The 26,558-nt window shown below is 35.6% G+C and overlaps 1 protein-coding gene across 4 annotated transcripts in view; it reads left to right on the top strand.

Moving 5' to 3' along the window:
* The window catches only part of PRKACB (protein kinase cAMP-activated catalytic subunit beta), a 69,595-nt gene extending 43,802 nt beyond the window's left edge, over nt 1-25,793 (top strand). For all 4 annotated transcript variants that reach the window (XM_080602559.1, XM_080602560.1, XM_080602558.1 and 1 more), the window contains exons 2-10: nt 7,264-7,325; nt 8,267-8,395; nt 13,397-13,495; nt 14,154-14,236; nt 14,809-14,935; nt 17,083-17,178; nt 18,450-18,572; nt 20,649-20,813; nt 22,744-25,793. In XM_080602559.1, the coding sequence (XP_080458685.1) occupies nt 7,264-7,325; nt 8,267-8,395; nt 13,397-13,495; nt 14,154-14,236; nt 14,809-14,935; nt 17,083-17,178; nt 18,450-18,572; nt 20,649-20,813; nt 22,744-22,869 (1,010 nt within the window). In that variant the 3' untranslated portion in view covers nt 22,870-25,793. The remainder of the gene's footprint in view (nt 1-7,263; nt 7,326-8,266; nt 8,396-13,396; nt 13,496-14,153; nt 14,237-14,808; nt 14,936-17,082; nt 17,179-18,449; nt 18,573-20,648; nt 20,814-22,743) is intronic.
* The last annotated feature ends 765 nt before the right edge of the window (nt 25,794-26,558 follow it).

Genomic DNA, 26,558 nt, shown 5'->3' on the forward strand with positions numbered 1-26,558 from the left:
AATCCCAGCTTGGTTCATGGATTTTGTTTGGTTGGTTTTGGCAGAGAGGAAGAAAGGCTTTTGGTATAACCAGAATGCGTAGCATTTATCTGTGTGTCTTGAGGGAGGAGTCACTTTTTTGTTTAATGAAGTATATTCAATTACAAATTTTGATGAGGTTTGGTTTTAGCAAGACTTCAGGGATTCACATTTTAAGCGGCTCGGTGTTGGTTGGGTTTCATCCAGTCTCTCTGGATTGGTTTCTATTGTGTTGCACTTTTAGCATTAGCAGGGTTTGCTGCCTCTGCTCGGACCAGTGCTTTATGATTTAAAATGATGAATAAGGGCAAACAAAAGATTAACAGTGAGATTTGGAAATAAAACCAATTTTATTTCTGATAAAAATAGAAGGAAGAAGAAAGTCAGTCTGACTGTGGCAGTTGTATGCAGTAGAGTATCATCCGCTCAGAATTCAACAAAGATAGCCATTATCTCTTATAGCTGAAAATTCACCTCCTGTTTTGGTTTGTCTAAATCTGTCACATCTCTTGTACGGTCTGTCTGCTTTCAAACCAGCCAAGAAAAGAGGTGAACAATAAGACTTCAGCTTTGTTTAATTTACAGCTTAAAATTGTAGCATGCAGCCCTGGGGGGTTGTGGGGAGTAGGGATTCATTTTCTCGTACAAGACTGACAAAATACTGTCTAGCTCAAGACTTAAAAAAATAAATAAATAAAATAAAAAATTGCCTGTGTTCAATATCTGGAGTTGTAAAACACAAGTTTTTCTTCTCTCTTAATTTACAGTGTGCAATAATGTTAATTCCTGAATATGCTCCCCCTGAAATCAGATTCCAGTGCTATTTCCTAGTCTTTGGTCAGTGCAGCTGTAATTACTCATAATTAGCTCTTTATCCTGTTCCTCTCTCTTTTTCTCCATGTCTTTTCCATACCCTTTTGTTCTCTACTTTTTACCAGTCCTTCCCAGTATTCCATAGAAGTGTTTACAGTATGCACTTTAATTAATAGCAGTTGCATTATAATAACAAACTTATATGCATTTAATAATTCTTACATGATCATTTACTAAGAAGTTTTAGTTTTTGTATTTCAAAAGTGCTCCGCGTATATATATATTTGATGTTAAGTTCTTATCTATTGCAGTTGCTAAGTTAGTAGTATGATCTTCATCACCAGTTTTTATTGTAACTAAAGTTGCAATGGAAATATAAGATCAAAACTTTGCTCTCAAAGTCAGAAAGTTGATAGATGAGATATTAAATTGGTACAGAGTTTATTAATCTGGCCTCAGTGACCTTACAACTTTTAGAGCAGGAACAAGACAAAATTATCAGTGGTCAGTTTGTGACAACAGAGCCAATGAGTGCATTTCACTACAGTGTTAAGAAAGGATTGACTGGGCCTCGTATTACAGCCTTAATATCACATTGGACTTTTTTTCCCCATCATTTTCACATTGTGAGAAACAAAGCCTTTTGTTCTTGTTGACGGTGTGTTTCAATGATACCACTTCAGCTTCTGTTTGGAAGTGCGTTCTAGCTATTAAAATGTTAACTCTCGTTCACACTGCTTCCTTTGAATGTGTAATATTTAATACATAGTTGTGTTCATTTTTAAAGATATACCAAGGTAAAAAAAAAAAACAACTTGTAAGCCTTGTGGTAGTATTCTTCCTAATGAAAGTTCCAAGAAATTGAAAGAGGTTTAAGACAAGAGGTTAATGGTGCAAGAATGACAAGAATGAGGCTTGGAACTCTTGACTTGAGCGCTTCTCTCTTGTTTCTGAAATGTGGTACTGTAACCACAGGATTCCCTGTACGTCTCGATAATGTTTAAGCCTATACCGTAATATACAAATATATTTACCAGAATCTCTTCATACATATTCATTTTTCCATTAAATGAAATTTGGAGATTTTAATTAAATATCCCATTTAATTCCAATTTTCAAGTGATTATATTACAGTTTTGGAACATAAATTGAATTGTATTTTGATAAAGGGCATTCTAAATACCAAGCAGAGATTGGCATTTAGCACAGCAGATGGGGGTTTGTAGTGGTGCCCAATGTTTGGTCTTAATCAGTTTAGTTCTTGCTTTCTTGCCATAAATCCTATCCAAATAGTTTTTTTTTTTTTTTTCCAAAAAAAATTCTGGCTCACTGTCTCCTGTGGGAGATGTGCTTGAGAATAACAAATACAGTGCACGTGGGAGGTGGGAGAAAGGCAATGCGATTTATGTTAACTCTTCAGGACTCCTCCATCTGTGACCCCTTTCCCCTGTGCTCTAATTGCACCCCTGCAGCTGAGAGGTCCTAACCTGCTTAATTGTTTCAGGAGCTTTCCTAGGCTTTACTTGTTTCAGGCCAGAGTGCTCTTTGTAATACCTTTTTTTTCCATAGCCCCGCTAACTTTTCATACAAAATTTAATCCACAAAACAATTAAAGGAAAATATTGTGTTCTGTGTCAAGGCACTGTTAGATAACGTTTATTTGCTACGTTTCCCCTGTTGTTTGGAGGTGGGTTTAGGGACTGGGGGGGAGGCGGGTTGGGGAGGGGCAGGTGGTGTTCATTTCTTTCTTTCTTTTATCTTTAAGTACCTGTTCATATGCTAGTGCTACCTGGGAACCTCAGGATCTCGAGCTCAAATTTTAAGCATTCCGATTCTTCCTGACAGAGAGCAGCTGAGTAGCAGTGGTCTCTCTGAACTGCAAGTGCCAGCTACAAGCACTTTTTCATCCCATTGTGACCAGATGGGTTTTGTCACTTGAAAACTAAGCTTATTTGAACGGGAAGCTCTTGGATTCATGTGACCAGGGACAGTTAAGAAACCGGCTGATAGCTAATTCCATATCGTTGTGTTGCACTGTGCACTGAAGTGGCTGGATTTTGTTACATAACATACTTCTATCCTACTCTCCAGTTCCCTTAAAAGTCTCTCTTAGCAGGCTCTCCTGCGTATCGCCATTTTTCTTTTCTTCTGAATACAGATATCCGTAGGCCAAGTCTCATGTCATCTGCAATACACAAGTAATAGCTTACGTATTTCTTGTCCAGCTGTGTGCACCTGTAGGATTTCTTCTGAACAGATTTTTAACTGATGCAGGCAGAAGTTATAAACTTTCGGTTTTATAAAAATTTATTATCTCCTTGGCCATCATCCCATTTCTTAGTACGCTTTTCTGAATCTCCCCCAGTTTCCTTCTATACGCTTTGTGTGTTTGCCTTGCATGAAACTTGCTTCTCCTGCTAACGATTGGGCTTGCTGGTGATGAAGAGCTAGATTATCGGAGGTTAGCGGGGTGTGTTTGTGCCCACCTAACCTTTGGGCCACTTGTGCAGCCCTTCCAGTTCCAGCTGGTGTCCTTACTGGTGCTCCCATAGTTTGATCCCATGCGTGGCTCTTGTTGTGCTGCTGTTTTCACTTGTGCTTTGCCCTCGCCTTCCAGCACCTTCCTTTCTTGAACAACAGCTTTTCCTCTTTTAGTTTCAACCTCCTTCACTCAATCTTGTACTGTGCCAATGAAATTAGTCTGAATAGGGTCTGTTTGCTGGTCTTTGCTTACACTCCTTGCATCAAAATCTTCACTTCACTTAGCCATTTGTGAATTCATGATTGATCCTTGCATTAGCTCTTTGGTGCTTATGGGAACATGTATATCAAAACCTTTTTTGTTTTGTGTTTTTTTAAGTCTTAGAAAATTAAATTGTAATTGTAAAGGTACCACAAAGAATTCAAGTATGCATTCCAGATTGTATACAGTAATTTCATCTGTGCTTTTCGGGTGGTTTTGTTGCTGTTGTTGGGTAATGGGACTGAAATTTGGTTGTGAAATTTTTGGAGACTGTTTTCCATTTCTGTGCTACCCACCACATGCTATGCAATTCACACATGCCGTCTTTTGGAACAAAATGATAAGTAGTGGGAAGATCACCTGATTACAGGTTTTATTGTGATCCAGCATGCTGCGATGAAGATAGATACACTTTTGTTAGCAACGGTTCCTTGGATGTGTTTGTCTCAGAACAGGTTATTTATTAAAGATGCCAACTTGATCTCCTGAAGTTTTATAAGCTGTGCTTATTTCTGTGATGCATCATCTTTTCTCATACTGAATTTAGCTGCCTTTGGTGTGTTTTCTTTTTTTTTCCCTCTTTTTTCGTTTGGTAATCTTTGCTCAAACATTCTGTGGTGTAGCATGAGTCATTCTGTCTGTGTGGGAAAGGGCTGGTTTATTGCAGGGTCCATCCCTGAGTCGGGAGGGGAAAGGGTGGAATGTATTTGTGTTTTCTATGTGTTTGTTGTGGAAATGCATAAAACTTTTTTTTTCTCTTTCTTTCCTCTCTTCATCATCTCATCTGTGTGGGTGAATATTCCTGCAAACCCTTTGGGGACCTATAGAGACTTTTGGTATGCTCATTCTTTCATTAGTGCCCAAAGTCACAGATACTAGGAACAGTTTAAAGATCTGAAAAACAAAAAATAATAATAAATTTAAAAATTAATTCTGTAGCAATGTAAAGTGGCTAAAAATGTGCACTTGAGGAAAACTTCAAAGTCATTGATAAACCTGTTTGTTTGCATCGTGAAAATAATAACAATGGCTACTACAAACCATAACTAATTAGCAGAAATCTTGATTCTGCACTCAAACTGTAGAAATAAAACGTGTTCTCCTGCAGCAAGAGCTAATGGTTTGTGATTGAGATTCAGTTTTCAGAAGGACCTGTGCTATTTCAAATTCTAAGTCCTGTTTTCAAAAGTGACTGAAGCGACGCCCTTAAGTTGCCTAAATTCGATTTGAAATCACTTCCTGAATTTCACTGTGGTGAAGGAGTCCAGGGGACCTCAGAAAATAAAAACCAGGCAAAATTTGACACACTTTCTCTAATAACACCCATCAAAACATGAAATTGTTTTTAAAATATGAGGGTTATAAGAGTGAATTGATGCCATTTGGTAGCTTTATTTTGATAATATATGCTCAGTGCCACTTGCCAAGAAAAGAACAAAAGTAAAGAAGAGTAAGCTGGATATTCCGTATTGAAGGAGAGCTTATGGCTTCCTGATTTTTCTAGAATAGAGGCTCATTATTTCTATGATTCCTCAGTTTGAATATTTGCAGATTGATTGCAGTTTTTTCATAAACGTTCTTTATTCCATAAGCAGAACTGAGAAAAAGATGATTACATGTAAATATCATGGTATATTTCTCATAAATACTGAAAATCCTATTTCAGTACAAGAGATAAGGAAACTTAAAATATCTTTATATGAACAACAGAAATTGTGTGAGGGATATTTAAGACATTGTACCAAGATATACATATATATATATATGTATATATATTTCATGTTTTGGTTGTGATGTATCATGTTAAAGCAAAGTTAATGTTCATTTCTTAACTACAGTAGCTTAAGTTTGAAGCTTGGCTCTCTGGTAATCTTAGTGATCATCTTAATTTTTTTTCTTGGCATTAAGAGAAAATAGTGCTCATGTTATTTTGACGTCAATTTATGTCCAAAAGAAAATTATCAACAATCATCATTTTATCAATAGTCATCTCTGTTTTCCTAGTAGAAGAGGGGTCATCGAACATGAATTTGGACATTGTTACATTCCCTTTTTGTGTTGAACTTACTTCATGTCAAAGGAAATCCTGTCTTTTTCTCAAATGAGAATCATTAAAAGTCATTAAATAAGTAGCCCACATAATTTAAAAACAATGGAAATATTTTCCCCACTTAGGATAAACGTGCCAAACATTTTACTGGCTACCCATTAAAATAATTTTTTAACTCTGAGTTTAAATACCAATTCATTCGTACAATTCATTTGACATAAACTGTTTTCTTATTCTATTTACACATAAATTTAAGTAATAAATATGTCCCTCCTCTCTGTTTCTCTTAAAAGTACTGAGGGGATGTCATGGTTTAAACACTCTTCTAATGTTGTTGCCTGCCAGACCTTTTGACAATTTTTCTGAAATTTCTGTTGTTTTGATGCTGTTCCATCAGAGCCAGTGATGGTGGGAACTGTAAGACTCCTTGGAGTATTTTGCTACAGTTGAATCCCATATGAAAACAAAAAGGAAAACAAAAACAAAAACAAAATCAGTACCAGTCTACTCCAGGGCTGCCACTGTTTTTACCACTGCTGATACTGTGCCAGTAACAGAAGTATGGTAGGAGAAAAGTTCTCTATGTAGACATTAGTATTCTCTGAAAGGAAAAGCACAAAATTGTTCTGATTCATCAGATGATTGTTTATGGCCACTCATAAACCTAATTTTCTGTGAGCATCTGAAGGTAAAATACAGTTCCTAAACCATATATTTCTAGTTACTGACCAGAATAATGTATTGAGTATTGTTAGAAATTGCTTATGGCAGAACATAGTACAGAAAATCCACTGTTATTAACGTTGTGTTATGTGAATTGATTCAGAGAACACAAAACCAGTATGATATTTTCTTCTAATTCTGTGACTTTTTCAGAATCACAGCAGTGTCTGAAATGCCTCTCGTTTATGGCTGTGCATTAAGTAATCTACTTTGATCTGGCTGATAATCGGTGTTCAAAAAATAGAACAGCTGAAAGATTATCTGAACAAAATATGTTGGTGCACATTTTAAACAGTCATCCAGAATTTTGCAATTATTAATTCCTTCAATTTCAATGCAAAGTTAATATTAAAAGTACTTAGTCTCTGACTGTGGGCATATCTATGTGCAGTGTTGTTGTAGCCCTGTGTTTTGTCTTTGCTTGCAGTAATGCTGTGCATTTGGTACTTGAGCTTGCAAACAGCCTTTATTTGAAGGTGATGGGGGGAGCAGGGAGCTTGACATTATGCTAATCAGTTGAAAGACAATGTAACTTTATTTTAAAAAATAATAAAATCTTTTTCTTTGCGGAATGGTAATTTATATGTCAGGTGTTTGTTTTCTTCCCCAGTCAAATTAAGAAAGTTTTGCATCACCTTAAAGCCTGCTTGCGTATACAGTGTTGTGAGTTACTAGAGCTGGTGTAGTTTAAGTAACGTGTGTAGAGTTGTGTAGTTACTCCAGAAAGCTTACAGATCCCCTGGAGATAATTGTAGAAATTTGAGACATTGGTGCCTGCTTTCATAAAGGTAAATATAGTACCTTGTGAACTGAAGAATAAAGTTGATAATGAAGATTATATATTTTGTTAACAAAGCGTCTCTATCACATCCATGATGACTCACATTAATGACAATTTTTTTGTGTGTGTTTTCAGTGAAAGAGTTCCTAGCCAAAGCCAAAGAAGACTTTTTAAGAAAATGGGAAAGCCCCCCTCAGGTATCAATCATTTAAGAATCGAATAATTTTCTTTACTGTATTTTTTCATAGTGTGTTTTAAGTGTGTTGTCAGTTTGTAATGAGCAGCACAGAAAACCGAAGAAAGTTTAATGCAATTTTCAAAAGAGTTTCCATTTTGAAAGTCAGTTTTCTCATTGACGTTCATCAGCGGAGACGCTCAGGTCTTCTCTAGGTATGAGCTGATGAAATGGTCATGCTGAATAGCCACTTTTCTCTTGCAGAAAATTATTTGCGATCAGCATGACAAAATTCAAAATCTGTGATCATATTTTAGCTGGCTTTTATAACACTAAACATTACATGGATCTGTAATTTACCTTGCTAATTATTATCCCATGCTATTAAGAAAGAGTATGCTGCATAGAGCTTGGGGAGAGGTTAAGGAGCTCAAGAGAAATCTTCTAAAAGTTGAAGGGGTGGGCTTTTTCTTGGAGGGGAGGGATGGGGAGAGTGGAAAAGGGTGGTCATTTGTTTATTGAAGCAGCATCTCAAATGCTATGAATGAATATGTGTGATAGTGTCTCCAGACGACTCTCCTGTAGCACTTTGTCAAGAGCTTGGTTCTAGAATTTTGCAGGCTCTTATGTTCTTGCTTGTGGAGCATGAGGGATTTATCTGATTATTAAGTACATGATTTGTTTACAGCTAAGTTCTTCTTACTAAGCTTGTGTCATCTGTATGGACAAATTATAGAAATGTTGACACAATTCAATTAAGTTTCTTTGTTTCAATGAGTGCAATATAAAATCTCTTATTCAAATTTGTCAGGCGTGACATAACTCTAAGTTGCCTATAGCTTGTTGTCTTTGATAAATTTAATTTTACTCAGTTGTCTTTCATAAATGATTTCAATTCATATAATTAAAATTGTCTCTGGGTATTAAATTGTAAATAATACCATTATATCCTTGTATATGTAGAATACTGCTGGCCTAGATGATTTTGAGAGGCAAAAAACTCTAGGAACAGGATCATTCGGGAGAGTTATGATGGTGAAACATAAAGCCACAGAACAGTATTATGCTATGAAGATACTGGACAAACAGAAGGTTGGTGTAATTTTTAGTGTCTTTTGCGGTACAAGCGTTTGAAGCAGACAAAGGTCTGGTAATTGTGACTAAACTGCGTTGGACTTATTTGTGCTTTCGCTTACTGCATTTGGATACTGGTGATACTTTAAGCAGCTGACTGACCTTTTTAGCCAGCGGTTTGTTTTTGGGAATGTGTAGAATTCTTACAACATCCCTTAACACTAATGGCAGGCTAAAGAGTCTGTAGAGTAGTGTTCAAGGCACTAATAAATGTGATTCTTTGCTTATCTTTTGTAAGGTGGTCTACATACTCTTTGGCAATAGCAAATGTAGTACTGTATTGAAACGGTAAAAAAAAATATTTTAGAGTTTTGCATGGTAGCTAAGGAATTCTGGAAGGCTAGGAATTCTCAAAATTTTCATTTGTGAAACATAATTTAACAAACTGTTTGTTTGAATCATTTGTTTTCCATTATTGATGCCATGGGATCCAAATTACTTTTTGTATGCATAATTATGTAATATTCCAGTTGCATCTATATTAACTGCATAGATAGAACAGTAATCAGTCTTTTAAAACAGCTGTCATACAATAAAAATTGTGTTGAAAACTTAAATTCTGTACTCTGAATCTATTTTTACTCTAGTCTAATATTTTTTAAGTTTGTTATTCTTCTAGATTAAGCAGTGTCATTTGATAGTCGTTTAATTTTAAATAAAATAGAATTTTGTAATACTAAATGGTATTCTTAAGCAAATTATCAATATAGTTAATTTGTAATGGTTTGACAAGTTTTACAGAAGTACGTTATTTAGAACTTGGATTCTAAGATCCTCAATTAAGAACTTTTATTACTTTATAAGGCACCATACATACCTTTGCTGTTGTATAACAAATTAAAAAGTCATATTAAGAACACCTTGATCTAGCAAAGAGAATTTAAAAATAAGAAAACGATAAAATGAAAAGTCAGCACTGCTACAGTGTGGACTCTTCCACTCAAGCGTTATTACGTTCTCAAGTAATTTTATGCAATGGTACCATGGCAGAGGCACAAGCAAACCATTTTCTGTGAGTTGCAATTCCAGTATTCTTTACATGCGATTTGGTGTTCTGAGCCTTAAATAAGATGTAATTTAATTAAAGACTCCTTTATAAGGGTTAGTGAAGAAGGAGCTAAAGTAAAGTGATCTTTATAGTGTCAATTTTGGCATTTTTTGACTTGATGAAGCTCTTTTTTTAGTTACAACTTTAGCATTCTCCTATAACTTTGTTTTCTAAACTTTATTTAAAAAAATGTAGAAATCATCCAGTTAAATTTATAAGGCTTTCCAACATAGTACACCTGAAAGACATCCCAGACCATTTCTACCCCTTGTTCCCTCAGTATGGCTAATGAATTCTGCTTGAAGCTGTACTGTAAAGCAGGGCATGATGAGCATGAGCATCCCATGCGTGTGGAGAGAGCCCACTGGCAAGCTTTTGATTTTATTTAATCTATTTCTCTTTGAAACCTCACAGGATTAGCTGAGCCCTTGTCACTAAAGCAATTTAGGAGATTACATCTTTCTTCAGAAAACTGCCATAAAAATAATCTGAAGATTTAAAAAAAAAAAACCCTCATTGCTACCACAGAATCAGAGAATCACAGAATCGTCTAGGTTGGAAGAGACCTCCAAGATCATCTAGTCCAACCTCAGCCCTAACACTAACAAGTCCTACACTAAACCATATCACTAAGTGCTATGTTTAAACGTCTTTTAAAGACCTCCAGGGATGGTGACTCAACCACCTCCCTGGGCAGCCCATTCCAATGCCTAACAACCCTTTCAGTAAAGAAGTTCTTCCTAATATCCAACCTAAACCTCCCCTGGCACAACTTTAGCCCATTCGCCCTCGTCCTGTCACCAGGCACGTGGGAGAATAGACCAACCCCCACCTCTCTACAGCCTCCTTTAAGGTACCTATAGAGAGCGATGAGGTCTCCCCTGAGCCTCCTCTTCTCGAGGCTAAACAACCCCAGCTCCCTCAGCCGCTCCTCATAAGACTTGTTCTCCAGACCCCTCACCAGCTTCGTTGCCCTTCTCTGGACTCTCTCGAGCACCTCCATGTCCTTCTTGTTGTGAGGGGCCCAAAACTGAACACAGTACTCGAGGTGCGGCCTCACCAGAGCCGAGTACAGGGGGACAATCACCTCCTTAGACCTGCTGGCCACACTGCTTCTTATGCAAGCCAGGATGCCGTTGGCCTTCTTGGCCACCTGAGCACACTGCTGGCACATATTCAGCTGCCTATCAACCAATACTCCCAGGTCCTTCTCTGCCAGGCAGCTTTCCAGCCACTCATCTCCCAGCCTGTAGCTCTGCTTGGGGTTGTTGTGCCCCAGGTGCAGGACCCGGCACTTGGCCTTGTTGAACCAACTCAGACCAAAAAAAATGAAAAGCTGTAGCTATAAAACTACCTGGTAAAGACACAAATTCACATTTTTAATGATTGCAGTGGACTTTCAGTAAAACATTCACGGGGTTAAAGATATTTGCGTCAAGGTGCCAGTCTCCTATTAGAAAACTAGATGTCTTTAAGTCTGTGAGCACAAGTCTAAAGTGTTCCTTTATGAAATACGCATGCCAATTATCAGGTTGGGTTTTTCCAGTCCTTGGGCTGAGACCGACGCTTAGGCATCTGCACGGCTCCAGAGCGCGAGCCCTGGTGTCGGACGCTGACTCCGTAGCGCTTGGGTCTCGCCACCTCAGGAGACGTGGGCCTGCTGCAGGGCTGTCCGCGGCCTGGCTGGGTGGCAGCCCCCTGCTTTTGAACTGTGAAACACTTTTGCTAAGGAGCCTGATCACAGTGTTCAACTCTTCTAATTCCCAAGGCACATTAACCACGTGTGGCTTGGGGAAGCGTTGCCTCTCAGGCCCAGCTAGCTTGTCCTTGGGGTCTTCAGGCATAGAGAAAATAGACCTAAGCAATCGGTCCCTGCTTGCTTCCTGGTTCTGGGGTGGTTGCTTTGCAGCTCTGTTTGACCACAGGAGACCACAGAAAAGTCCAGCTGCTGTTTTATAAACAAGGAAAATCGCTAGGAACTCTGTCATTTGAGGAAAGAGTTTACTTTGTCTATTTAATTGTGAGAGCTATTCTTTGGTGTTGGCTTCCTGTCAATCGTTTCTATATCAAATGCGCAGTTATATTTCCTTTCAAAAATGTCTACTAATTTCAGTAAGTACGTTCTCTGGAGAATTCAGTAGTTCTTCATCATAAAGGAAGCAACTTAAAAGAAGATATTAAACCTTATTGCATAATGGATGGGCCAATTCAATGTCCCTTTTTTTTTATCCAATCTTATGTCTGGTTCCTATAGACAGGAAACAAAAAATAAAAGTTAGTGTACACGGATCTAGCCATTTTTTTGCGTGCAGGGTTGTTATTCCTTTATTTGCCTGCCTTGATTTAGCAAAGCAACATTGCTTGCTTCGTTTCATTACACAGCTACTTTTGGAAATAAAGTTTTGTTAACAAAAGCTCAGATGCAAACAAGTTACGGGAGAATCTTCCGTTGGTGGATATCATTTGATCTACAGGAAGCTCTCGTAGGACATGCCCTTAGCTGGAGTTTAAATGTGAGCAAAGTTCTGTTATCTTAAGCTCCAGTTTGATAGTATGAAGTGTTAAACAGCAGTTTCAGCCTGTGATATTGTTGCCATCACCCTTCACAATCTAAGAAGCAGAAGTTGCAGGAAGGGTGGTAAAATCTTGTCTAGAAGCTGAATGCTTCACAATACCAAACTATAGCTTGCTATTTTTGAGGGCCAAAGTAATTCCATACCATAGCTTTTTAGGGACGAAGGGAACACTTCCCACAAATGAGCTGATTCGTTGTTTTGTTGTTGGGGTTTTTTTGATGCTGTAGTTTGTTCCCAGTGCAAAATTTGGATTTGGTCCACAAAGATCTGTGATTGCAAATATTAAATCTGTTTTCAGTTTGCAATTTCTTTTGTATAAAGTTCCTTTCAAAAAAGCTTTTTTTTATTATTGGTAGGTATTACCTTTTGCGTCTAAAGGATGGTTAAATTTAAACTGTTTCAGTCAGAGTTGGCGTATCATGCTTTTCTGTTTTTTATAGCAGTTAGATTTCTTGTTTTGATCAGTCTTGTACATTTTCTTCATGTTTCCTATGTAAAAAAAAAAAAAAAATAACTTGGGAATCGTGCCATTCTCAAAATAAGATGCAGATAAATTGGGCAATAGGGATTAAGTAAAATGGAAAGAATTAATTACACAATGTTGGGGTCTAACACCAGGAAACAAATTGTTAATTCCTGAGAAAGAGTAGTGATCAGAAATGTGCCGCTCACTGCGTTGTCAGTATATTAACATTTTAATATATTCCAAGAAGATAGCTTTTTTTTTTTAATTCTTTCACTGAGCAGTTTGGTATAAAGCAGAAAAGCAAAATCCACTGAAAGGTCTGGTCTGTCAGAAGTAACTTTATAAAAATAGAAACTTTGAATGTGTATTTTCCTTAGTCTTCTCCTTAGTAATGTATGAAGCCTATAAAATAAGTTAGGTTACTCCTGTTCACACGTAACAAAATTCATATTTAATATCTGACATGTATTCCTGCCTTTCTTAGCTAAGCCAGAATTAATGGAATTTATCGAACTGTTATCTTGCTGCAGAAGTATCTCTGTTACAATAGCAAGCAATTATTAAGAAAACGTAGAGAGATGTTTTTTCTTTACTGATTCCTATACTAAGCATGTAGTAAGAAACACTATTTCTCCAGTTATCTGCAAACCATATTGCATGAATATTACTCTTTAGAATGGTTAGATTTTTTTAATACATTCTTATTACTGTTACTGTACCTAGTAATAAGTGCAGTAACAGTAAAACTAGGGTTTTGGGCTATCTGTAAATTTATGAGCTTGCTATCAAGTAGCTGTGCTACACTAGAAAAAATTATCAACAGTTATGAAATGTCATAATTGGACTGAAGAGTATTTTTTCTTTACTAGGTTGTCAAACTGAAGCAAATAGAACACACACTGAATGAAAAGAGAATATTACAAGCGGTGAACTTTCCTTTCCTTGTAAAACTGGAGTATTCTTTTAAGGTAATCATTATTTTGAAAGTAGTTGTTAGAGTTTCAGGGAAGTACGTGATCAAAATTTAGGAAAAATTGTAATTGTTCTCCATATTTTTTTGTATGAGTTTGATACCTGAGGCAATGACAATCTTGATGATGGAGCAAAGAATTTTGAGATTAGCTTCTAACTCTAAGATGGTATGTCCTAGCTGGTCTGTAAAGAAATTGAATATTTTCCTAAATAATAGTGATATGTGTCCTGTAAATATATATATATATATATATATATATATATATATATATATATATATATATATATATTTAGTAACACCATTTAAAATGAACAAACATGATCTCTTAATCTTTATGGTTTTGAGGTTTGTGGTGGGTCTATGGGAGACAAGAATAGTCTAGGCTATCAATTCTGAACTCCTAAGGGTGCAAGTTCTTGTCTTGTAGTAGGCATCTTATCTTCTGCTCTTTCATGTCACTTCTGTACCATTCTGTGTCAGGAACTCACTGATTATGCATTTTTTCAAGAATTTCTATTTGTGTTACTTTTGATTTATTAAGGTCATTGGATGGCTACAGGTTTTCATTCTTTAATAAAATATACTGGGCCTGGAAATTGTAGACACTGTAGCATGCCTGGTAAATATTTGTGTGTGTTTACTTGCTTCCTTAGGACAATTCTAATTTATACATGGTAATGGAGTATGTTCCTGGTGGTGAAATGTTCTCACATCTAAGAAGAATTGGAAGGTTTAGGTAAGAGTCTTAGTGAAATTATTTCTTTAGAAAGGCTTATGCTGCTAATTTGAGAAAAGGGTTTCATAAAATTTGTTACTATAAATGAAAAAATTCTGAAGGGTAAGTGCATTAATTTTCTCCTCTGATAGTAGGCTAAAATAGGCAATGAACAATTTATAATTATTTTTCAGTTAGTTAATGCAGGCACTTAGAATCTAGGCACAATAGAATTTTGGAACTGATATGCACATTGTCACTGAAATTAATCATAGTTTCTAAAAGTTGAAATTTAAAGTCTAAGTTTTTCTAAGTTCTGTGTTGTGTGGTTTTGCATGTGTATTTGAAATGCAAAACTTAAGAAATTAAATTTAGGGAATGAATGTATTAATTCTAAAATGTTTGCTGTTTTGTTTTGGTTTGTTTTTGTGGTGGTTTTGGTTTTCTTGTTTGTCTTTTTTTTTGGGGGGGGGAGGGGGGGAGGTTTACACAGTAAAAGAACCAGTTAAGAGTTGCTTGAAATATCTGCGCTTTTCAGTAACGTGTTTATTTCATAGCGCTGGATTGGTTAATATTCTTTTAACTCTTCACAGTGAACCACATGCACGGTTTTATGCAGCTCAGATAGTGCTAACATTTGAGTACCTCCATTCATTAGACCTCATCTACAGAGATCTAAAGCCTGAAAATCTTTTAATTGATCAGCAAGGATACATCCAGGTATGATATTCTTCATATATTTAGGGTGTGGACTGTTGTTTCACAGTGCAGGGTTAGTTAATTCTAGCAAATGCGTTTAGAATAAATGGTCTAAAGATGGTTGGCATGTTAGTATATACTCAGGGGGCATTAAAATGCTCTACTGCTTAATAACAGTTAAAATCAATGGATTGAACTTTTTTTCCAACTATGAAGTATGCACAATTTCACTGGCTGCACTTGAACAAGTCGTCGAGATTTCCCTTGGGGACTGTGGTGAGGAGGAGGTGATGGTATATGGCTCTGTTCATCTGACCTATATTACGTCTGCCCTAGAACAGGAAGAAAGGTGTCCTAAAATGTCTTGTTCTCTGTATTGTCTATGTAAGTAGTTGAGGATGACCAGATTAGATGTCAACATCTACAGTATAGTACTTAATTCCAGGTAGATGAATCCCACCCTTGGAGAGTCCTAACCTTCTCAGCAGATCAGATCAGAATTGCAGTGCTGCAAATGACTTCTTTGGTTTTACGATAGCTTCTCGTCACCTCGTCGTCTTCCTTTTAGTTTTTCTGTTTGTGATCAAAAAGACAAATGGGAAGGTAGTATATAGCAACAGGCACTTCGCCTTGTAGTCCTTATACTATGGAAGCTCTTCTTTCCTCATTGTGTCACCTTTAGGCATGGCAAAATCTAACAGGAGTATACATAATAAAAACGTTTATTGAGAGAAGTGGAAAGATTTGTATCTTGTCTTGTTTATACTACTAAACCTGGCAACTCTTTGTATGCAACAATACGTTTTTATGGTGGTTGGCAAACAGCAAATGGTAATATGTCTAGCAGGCAGTCTTCCTGTGTGAGGCACCTTAGTTTCTGCATCTGACCAGGAAGGGAGTTTTGTGTTCATATGTTCGTGCTGCAGCTCCAACTAAGTTTTGTTTAGAAACTCTTCATTTTATTTTTGAATTTTAAAACCATTTCTGTTTGTCCCATGCCTGCAATGTATTTTTCTTACATAGACTGATACACATTCACAAACACAGAAACGATTCTTTGCTGACAGAAACAGGTCTGTCTAGTGAGCATGTTGCCCTCTCCATTCAGCTGCAGGTGTGATTGCTGTTATTTATAAAATTAAATAAATAAATAAATAAAAGCAAAAGCTGCCTTGATTGTTTGGCATTTAGCTTGTTTAACTGTCTGTGTGACCTTAGTGTATCAGCAACATTGGCACTGGCTATTGCATAATTAGCAATGGATTATCATTACGATACAGTATGTTTTCCCAGTGAATGATTTGAAAATGATACCAAGAAGGAAGAAACAAAAGAAATGGATTGTCAAGCAAGCGTAGACTTGATAGGTTGAAACTGATCCCAGAATTTCACGTGTAACCTGCTGGTTTCCATATGTATTCCACAATATGGTCCTGAAAAAAACACAGAGAGAATGATGAAAAAGCATGCAAACTGCTGAGAACTTACTGCAGGAAACATGACAAGTGGAATGAAGAATCTGTAATGGCCAAGAACTTGTCATTTGTAACTACAGTTACTGCTATATTTCCACTCAAACTCCTCAGATAAATAAGCTGGGCACTGGTGATGCTTTCAAAGATAGTAGAAACAAAATCTACTGGAGGACCTCTTATGTTGTCTTATTCCCACACTGTTCTTCCATATAACCCTCATACTCCTTATATGCCTTTATAACACTTATGAAATTAAAAACTTCTGACTTTACAAAACTCACTGATATCTTGACCCTTTTTGTGATTCATTTGTGTGTCAACTAAAGGAAAAGATAAATATCTTGTTCATATTCACATTCTTTAAACTTTTAGCAGTATAAACAGTCTGATACGAAAAGTATAAGAAAAAATGATTAATACAATCACAGTGCATATAGAAGATTAGCAAGTTGTAGTTCACACTGATGTTTGAAATTCTAAATGGAAGCTTTTTCAAGGGAGGGAATGTCTATTTTGTAGTAGTTATTTTATCGTGAGAAACAGATTTTATCTGTACTAAAAGCATCAGGAGAAGTTGCTATGTAAGATGTATCTGACTGCGATAATTTGCGTCTCATGCCACATACTATTCCTATATATAAAATTGCTTTCCAGAATATTTCAGAAGTACTTAATTTTAAATTCTGCTACCAGGTCACGGACTTTGGCTTTGCAAAAAGAGTAAAAGGAAGAACTTGGACGTTATGCGGGACTCCAGAATATTTGGCACCTGAAATAATTCTCAGCAAGGTACTTCTTCAGTTGTATGAATAATAATTGCCAGCCATGCATTTTATGTAGTTAAAAGGTGTCACCTAATTATTAGTCTTTGAGTGGTGAATAATTGCTGGTAGCTCAAAAATCAAATCTTGACAAGTCAAATCCTAGTGAAGTACACAAAATGCAAATGTTGTACTGCAAGTGTTAACAAGACTATAAGAGGATCTCCAGAGGTAACAAGAACTGTGTATTGGATGAATCAGTGGTCATTTCAAAAATATTTGCAGTGTTTCGTGTTTAAAATACTATACATGAAATCAAGCATGAAAAAACACTGGTTTTGCACAAAAAGTACATGCAGTCTAATACTTGTATTGTGTTTGAACATAGAAGAAATGTCATTTATAATAAAGCTGTATAAGGAAAAATCCTTATAGTTCATGGAAATGCTTATGATATTCATAATCATGTTAAATTATGCATTTATTGTATGTTTTAACTAATTCCCCTTTGCAAGTCTTTAAAAGTAAACAAACTTATTTTGTTTTAGGAGAAAATGTTGGTTATTTGCAGCTTTTTTTGCCTTATATAGCTAAAGCAGCAGAGGAAATTGCAATGTTTCTACTATGAATTCTCTGTAGTTGATTTTTCAGGAAAAAAATGAGTCTCACCCTTGAGCTTTGTAAAAGATCTCAGAGAACACGCATAAAATTGGTTGGGTTGGTGGGGTTTTCTGTATTTTTTAATATTAAGTAGGAATTAGTAATGATTATGTGTTCAGGCTTTAAAGATCAGATCATAAATGTCTATAACAGCTTATTAAACTTTTAAGTTCATGTAGTAGGCAGCTAGTTTACTAAACATGAAAATGGATGTTCTGATATGTACTTAATTGAGTCAAGAGATGACGGTGTATAAAATAGGAAGTACTGTTATACTTAATGAAGTATCCCTCCTAAGCTTTGAAAAAAGCTTCAGTCATTCTGTACCAAGATTATTTTGATTTTAAAAATTACTAAATAAAAATTAAAAAAGTTGTCCCCATTTGTCACTTAACGAGTCTTGTCACATCAGTGTAAAGACATAACTGAGACTCAGCACAGCAATGTGTGCAAAATGTTTCAGTTTCATCAACTGTATTGTTGTTGGAACATGAGACCTTCAGTTTGTTTTGAATTAGGGTGTAAGTTCTATATTAAACAAAAACGTATTTGCTGTCTTCATATTTCATAGCTACATGTACAGAAAATCTTAAACTATGTTACAAATGGTACTACAATGGTATTTCTCATTTTACCCAGGGTTACAACAAGGCAGTGGATTGGTGGGCATTAGGAGTGTTAATCTATGAAATGGCAGCTGGATATCCCCCATTCTTTGCAGATCAGCCAATTCAAATTTATGAAAAGATTGTGTCTGGCAAGGTAAGTGAAAACTCTGCATGTTTTTGCAAGCATGGTTTGTTTCTCACTGTGTTTGCAGAACATGATTTTATGTGGAATTGATGCAGAATTCACTGGCTACTAGACTTTAAGCAATTTGGAAAGAATATGGTAAGAGTTAGTAATGAATATTTCTTAAGTACAGACATTGTTACAGTAATAATAAAATCAAAGCTTTAAAAATCCATGTTTAGTACCTGTATGGTTCCCTGTCTTCAAATTTAAAATGCAAGCTATAGCACCACAATGTCTGTAAATTTAATATTCTTTTGTGCTTGGATGAAAATGATCCGATAACTATTAACGGCTGCTTACCTGTATGTTTAATTTGCCGAGCTATTTTCTTTACAGAAATATCCTGGTAGCTTTTGAGAAGCTCTAAAGAGTTTCCATAATTCATAGTGGGTTTCTTTACTTCTGCAGCAACAAAGCCTTGTAGATCAAAATATGTCTAATGTTCAACTGTGATTGTTATATACATTTTTAAAAATTGTTTCTAATTTTTCCCTCATATTCTTCATGAATATCTCTTAGTGTGTCAGGAAGCGTGATAAGGTGATGATTCTGTTGTTTCTCCTGCCAGCCAGTGTTATCTCTGTTTCTTTCTGCTCACTTGATTTGTTATGGTAGTTCTCTTCCTTGTTCCTACATCAAGATATGCTGTTCCACCTGAACGTATGAGAATTTAGTAAGATATATCTTTAAAGATATATTTATCTTCTATTCTTAAAAAAAAAAAAAAATTTCATCTATTTTGCTTTTGTTTTTACGCTTGGTCTTTTTGTTAATCTCTTGTTGAGTCTACGGATGAATGGTTGTGGAAACGGCACTGGACATGAACTCTGGAAACTCTAGCATTCAGTCATTCAGTTCTCAGCTTGCAGTATTTTTCCTTTATAATCTTAATTTTAATTTAATTTAATTAATAATATAATAATAAATATAATAAAATAATAAAAATATAATAAAATAATAAAATAAATATAATAAATTTAATTTATAATCTTAAGTTTAATTTAATCTGTCATGCACTTAGTTCTCTACTTAGAAACTAGAGTTTTTACTTCCCTACTTCTCAGGTGTCTAGGTAATAAATTCATTAAAACCTGTTAATTTTTCATGTATTACAGTAAAGCCATATTGATATGTAAACAGAAGCAGTATCCTTGATTATCAGACCTCTTGGTTTCACAGCATGTTTTTATGCTAAATAATTTCGTGTTCCATATTTACATCATAACTGATTGGCTGAACATAAAAGTGTAAAATGCTGAAACTGTGGTTATGACAAAAACAGATTTCTGTCTGTTCTTTGCCACTTTCTCCTCTCTCCCATGTCAAATGGTGTCAGCAGATCTTTTGCTAGTAAAACCCTATGTAATTACATCCTATGATTCATCTTCAAAGATGTTGTAGCCAGGTTAGAATGAATTGTATTGGCAAGTGACTCATTTGTGTGCTATCTTCAAGTAGTGCTGTATTATTTATCTAAATTTTTTGATGCTGGTTTAGTTAGCTATCAGAAACAGTTTACAGTATAGTGTAGAGTTCCAGATTGAATTTTCAAATAGGAAGTTCAATTATTTCAGAGCGTATCTACGTATTTATATGCTGTATATATACACCATTCTATACTATACCTCCTCTGCGTTTGCACATGTATATATATTTTTCAATTTATATATGTGTTGTGTATGATATGCACACAAGGTGTGAGAATACCTTGAAAACTGATTGTGTTGGTGTGGTATCAGTTAGTAAAATTTAAATTTAGCTTTTATATCATTATTATCTTAAACTAATATTTTCCCCAATTCAATCAGACCTAGAAACTTTCACTTCAAAAAATGATAAATGGACAAAGCAATGCTATTGATAAAAGCTCTGTAAAACAGATATACATGTGCAACAACAGTAATCTCTTTCCATGTATTCCTACTTTGTGTTAAGAAAAAGACTAGAAAATGGGACCAGTGTTTCCTTTTGTGTGAACAATGTTTTGCCTCACAGAAGCGAAGAATCAAATTTGTATATTAATGTTGTGGATGTATATTTTAGGTAAGGTTCCCATCACACTTCAGTTCAGACCTGAAGGATCTTCTAAGAAATTTACTCCAGGTAGATTTGACCAAACGATATGGAAATCTCAAGAATGGTGTAAATGACATAAAGAACCACAAGTGGTTTGCAACTACAGATTGGATTGCCATTTATCAGAGAAAGGTAAGACGCTTCCTGATCAAGCTATTATGAATCTATAAGAGGCTGAAGTCAAATTTCTATTTGTTTTGTTTATTTTTGCCTTACTAAATCTGTGAATTTTAATTAAACTGAGAAAAGGTGAAAGCAGTTTAATATTAAAGACGCTGAAGAGCATATATTGATTGAATTATGATTGTTTCTTTTTGGCATTTTATCCTGGACCTCTGTATGTGCATGTTCTCTTGTGTTGTGCACTAGGCTATTTCTGGAATATCTCAGAGTGAGCCATCTCCTGCCTTTTTATTTAACCCCTGCTATAATGGCATCTATAAATACTCCTCCACAGCAGAGAGGAATCTGTTTTCCTTTCCAAGTAGTTCTTAGCAGTCAGACTGTGCTTCAGTGTGGAGAAATTAGCCAAAGCCTAGAGTACCGCTTTTTCTGCTGAAGTGGCATCTTCCCTCCTTCTTGCTTTATCTGTGATGGGGTCAGGATCAGATGTAGAGTGTGTCTACTGAGGAATCCTTTTATTCTGATGCTGCATTGTAATTGACTTCAGTTTCATAAGCTGTGGCAATGGTAAGAACCCTGCTAAATGCTGTTTTCTGGCATTTTTAGAATGGTTCTCTAGACCTGACTCACCAACATGAATTGTAATACGGCTTTTAAAAAGTCCATGCTCAGTCTGCACTATGAACTACAGACCTGCAAAACAATGAAAGTTAAACAGAGAATTGGGAATGTTTTCAGAGCAGGAGGAGCCATCGCCAAATCAGAGAGGGAGCGCATTAGCTCCTGCTTGGATGAGTGAAGCAGAGCTGGGAGAGGAAGCTGGGGAAAGGGATGGGGATGACCACAACGCAGCCTGGCTGTCTCCCAGTAGTTCCAAAGCTCCCTCTCCCCTTGGCAGAGTCAAAGTCGAATATCTGAAGATTAGTGAGTTACTAAAAACAGGTTCCTAAGAAATTATTTACTCTCTTAAGGGCAACTTCTGAATTCTTTTTTTTTTCCAATAAACAACAGAAAAGACTAAAATAACTTCATTAGTGCTGTCCCAGAAGAATCATGTGGAGAGATCATTTTGTGTTCAGATATTGGTAAAAAGGTTAGAGTTGAGCAATACAAACACTTCAAGGAACTGGTTACCATCACTGAAATGCTAACAGTCTTGACTATACAGGCATGAACTTGCTGCTCTAACAGAAGTATTTTAAAGGCCAAACCTAAATATTAACAATAGTTTATAAAAAGAAACTGGTTGTTTGGCTACACGAACTGACAGTGTAGTTGTTATAGTATTCACTAATGTGTTAATTACTAGAAGAGAGGGCACAATTAACACATCTGATGTTCTTTGTATTAAGTATAGATGTTTTAAGAAAAGATTCCCCATTGCAGAATTATAATTTTCTGCTCTCTGCTGTCTTAATGCCTGTTTACAAGACAGTTTTAAATGCAATAGATTTTGTTCCCAGGTATGCTGTTTTGAGACACCCAGGCCCCATAATATTAAAGCAGAAGTTGGCATTGCTAGTGTACTTCTGTAGAAAACTACTTTCTCAAGCCTGAGCATATCTGTGGATTTGACAGGATGTGCTGTCTTTACCAGGAGGATTTTTACCTTCCAGTGAGAGAAGAGGATGAAGTTACATATGATTGGAAGTAGGAGGGAGCGAACTAAACTTTGTTCTGAAGTGAAATTAACATTTGATTCACATTTGTCAATGAGATATTAGGGCTTTTTAACTTACATTCATACGTTTAGGTCTGCACATTCTTAGGCTGATTTTATTTATGTGCCTTAACTTTAAGCTGGTTCACTGTATTATCTGCTTTCTTGGCAGGATTTGAGAAGTAATGGGAATATTGTTATGCCTGTTATCACAGTGCTAAATCTAAAGGTATTTTGGTGATTACATTTTGTGTGCTTTTTTTTTCTTCACAAATACAGGTAGAAGCTCCATTCATACCAAAGTGCAGAGGCCCTGGAGATACAAGCAACTTTGATGACTATGAAGAAGAAGATATTCGTGCGTCTCTAACAGAAAAATGTGCAAAAGAATTTGCTGATTTTTAGTAGGAGTAAGAGGACAAGATGACATCAGGGCTCACATTGGGATCTTTGCACTCTTAATAGATGAGGTGGAGCTGAGACCATCATATGTCAAAACAGTTACCTAGTTACTTCATTCCACAAAGCTGACTGAGGTCTTTATTGCCATCTTCCATGTGTGCAGTTTGCACCAACCCTTCTAACTAGGCACAATTAAGCAAGCACTGTTTGTGCAGTAACACAGAATAATAGACCACTTTCCTACTTAACTTTGGTTTCTGTCGTTCTTTGTTTCTGTGTATTGTTCATTTTCCCCCTTTAAAATGAAGTAGTTTTTTACCCAAGAATGCTCCATTTAATTTTGAATAATGTATTATTTGTGTGAGTGAAATGGAAGGTGTTGCGGCTAGTGTGATTTAGACTGAAGTGAAAGATAAATGTTGCTTCTAGTCTGTGCCAGCCAATAATTCTTGTCTGTCTAGTGTCTGATGCTACAATTTATAATAATTTTTTTAGTAGCTCAGACTAAACCTAGCCAACATTTTTAGCATTTTTGAAGGTAGTATTTATCGCCATATAAATGTCTGCTAAATTAACTTAAAAACATTTCTTCCTGGAGACTGACCAAAATTAAGTAGAATCAATTGGATGGCTTAAGTAGGGGACAGTAGCTAGACCCCGTGCCTTGGTTTTCTACATCCCTGCAGTTTTCGTCACTGCCTCCTTCCTTTTTATTTCCCACCTAGGCAGTAGGTAAATTGCCATAACCAGACTGTACCATGGAAAGCTTACAGTCTCAAGAGAGGGAGTAATTCCACCTGGTCTGGATTTTGGACCATGTTTAACCAAGTCAACTTACCAGCATTTCAGTTGGCCGGTATGAAATGGCTTTTTTAAGAACTTTAACCCTAAACTCTTAAAGGAAGTTTTGGTCAGTATTGTAGACTCATTTTGATTTTTATTTTTTTTTAAGCCAATGTTTGGGCTCCCAAAGTATCCTTTGTTTCATGCCTTTTTTGAATTTTTTTTAAAAAAGGCATCCATTTAGAAAATAAAAATAAATAAAACAACGCAAAAAGGAAAACGTGCTCTGCCATTGGCTTATGAAAAGCAAATGGTTTAGCAAATGCAAAATAATGTTCTAGATGCATTGCTGGATGAACACGGTTAATTTTTGTTAGCTGTTAAGAATAAGAGGTTATTGCCAAGTTTTTATTCTGGTATACTATATTAGTAAACTGAGGATGGAGTACTGCTACAATCATTTTCTTTTTAATTACAGGACTTCATTCGCAAAGAAAAGAGACAAAGTTTAAAAACTGCAACAGCTGGGTTTATTTTAGTTGCGTTGTGTCTTCATTTCTAACCTACTTTCTTTCAATCAAACAGAATGTATGGTCACACAGGTATAAGTATTTGGGCTTAATTATGTTTTGTATACTCTCACCAACTGACTTAAAAGATATTGCTACCATGTGCTAGCTTTGGGCACTTTTACACATTTATTTCAATGTTAATAATCAGTGGCTCAGCACTTTTTTGAGGGTTGCTTTTAAACTTATTCATAGTAGTTTTATTTGTACACTTGATTCTGGCTATCTCAATGACCTGTCTTAAAACAGCACATCTAAACAGTTTAAACTAAACTCATATTTTATGATAAATTTACATGCGTACACAGATGAATTGTTTTTAATAAAACTGAGCTATATTGATACATAGCCATTGTATTTGTTTGAATGTCAGTGCAAATAAACCACTGACACTCCTTCCTTTTAAACTGTATGAAACTCCTTTAAGAAAAGCCTTTGTAGACATTTTACAAAAGAGTATGAAACGTACCATCAAACATTCTGTATGTTTAGGTTGTTGAGCATTTTTGCACAACGTCATTAGGAGGCTGACACTGAATGCAGTCTTTGTCCACCCATATTTACATATGTGCAAGGAAAGTATAAGATACTTCGCTGTAGCAAATTTTATGTAACAAAGATATATCGTCACATTAATAAATTTAAAGAAATCCTTTGTATGAAAATGTTAAAAAAAAAAACTTTTGTATTTCATTTAGACCAAGGACATGCTGCTGTATGCTAGCTGTATGCGATAAATTCTACAGTAACTTTGTTGTCGTTTATGAACTTTAAAAGATTTTAATAAATGTTGGAGATCACAATTTGATTCTGTTATGATTTTAATTTTTAATCATTGCATAATTCTAATAAGATTCGGAGATTTTTCTGTTTTGTAAAATACTGTAATCATTCATCTTGCGTGTACAATAAGACAAAAGTCTAGGAAATTGGTTCTGACATGTCTGTCTGATATCCAGATTAAATTCTACGTGGGCATATGTGGAAAAGTCATCTTAATGCCATGATATTATGCTATTTTTTAATTTTATGAAAATCCTGTTAGAAAGTAAAATGCTTTTCCAATATGGCATAATAGACTTCAGTATGGAAATGAGATTCTATTTTGGAAAAGGAGGGGAAGTGTGCAATTTCCAAGGCATTAGTGCGTACATTTGACAATGTGAGTATTATACAACCCTCTCATTTAAACACAGTCATAAAATATAACTACAGAATATTATGTTACCTGTATTTAATTTGAAAAATCCTTTTCACAATATGGAAAAATTGTATATCTATGACAGTAGAAGCTTGTTAATTTTACACATTTGAGGAATTAAGTGTTGAACTATATGGTATATTTTAATTGTATTCTAGTTGTATGTAACTTTCATTTCCAACATAAAGGATTGTATCTCATTAAGTAAATTGCTTTTTTATTATCTTGTCAGTTGCATTAAAACCCTTATTTTTAAATCCTTTAAAGTATTTTACTAATTTTTGCAAATAATTAGATGTTTTTAAGTGCTGCAATAGTGTGCAATATAGTAAACATTTATATACAGAAGTGCAAATTAAATTATGTACAACACCCATGCTGCTTCTTTGTGAATCAAAATGTTGTATGATGAGTTGTTGCATCTCACCACACACTGCAAATAGGGTTTGAAAGCAAGATGAAAAGGTTAGGAAACATACTGCACATATTAGTTGGGACCCATTAAGCTTTACACTAACTAGGATGTTTGGAGAACATGGTGTGGATTAAAGGCACTATGAGAAGTCAGTGAGTTGGACTTCTTAGACAATCAAAAGGAAGCAAGGTGATGATTATCTGCAATATTGTTTGTCTTCATATTTTCACATTCAGACTTGATGCTTTTTATTAAAATAATTTTGCTTGTTTTTAAATTGTCTGCAGATCCCGCTGTACAAATTTGTGCTGTCTCATTGTGCTGTGAAACAATTGATAGAAGTAAAGACTGTTAATGGTCTTGGCATTGTCTGTCTTGAGGCTTTTTCTGCAAGTGTTGTTCTGAGAGGCTCCAATACCTGCTGTCTGTAATGCAGCTCCTCCTCTTCCTGCTTTGTGAGCAGAGCTTCGACTCTTTGCTTATGCTGTTGTGCGCCTACTTACTGTGGTTTTGTGGTTTTCTTGGTTTCATAGTCTAAATGCAATATTACATTTTAAAGACCTTTGTACTTTTTCTAAAGATAATCTTTCTACAGTTCTTAGATCATCTGCTTTTACTAAAGCTCACATGCAAACACAGCATGTCAAGCAGCAGATTTGAAGATGTCATTAAAATCTGTTCTTCTAATTTGCTGCACTTGAGGTGTTACCCCAAACAGGAATTT

This window comes from Anser brachyrhynchus, assembly GCF_964034855.1.
Source record: "Anser brachyrhynchus genome assembly, chromosome: 8".
Classification (NCBI taxonomy): Eukaryota; Metazoa; Chordata; class Aves; order Anseriformes; family Anatidae; genus Anser; species Anser brachyrhynchus.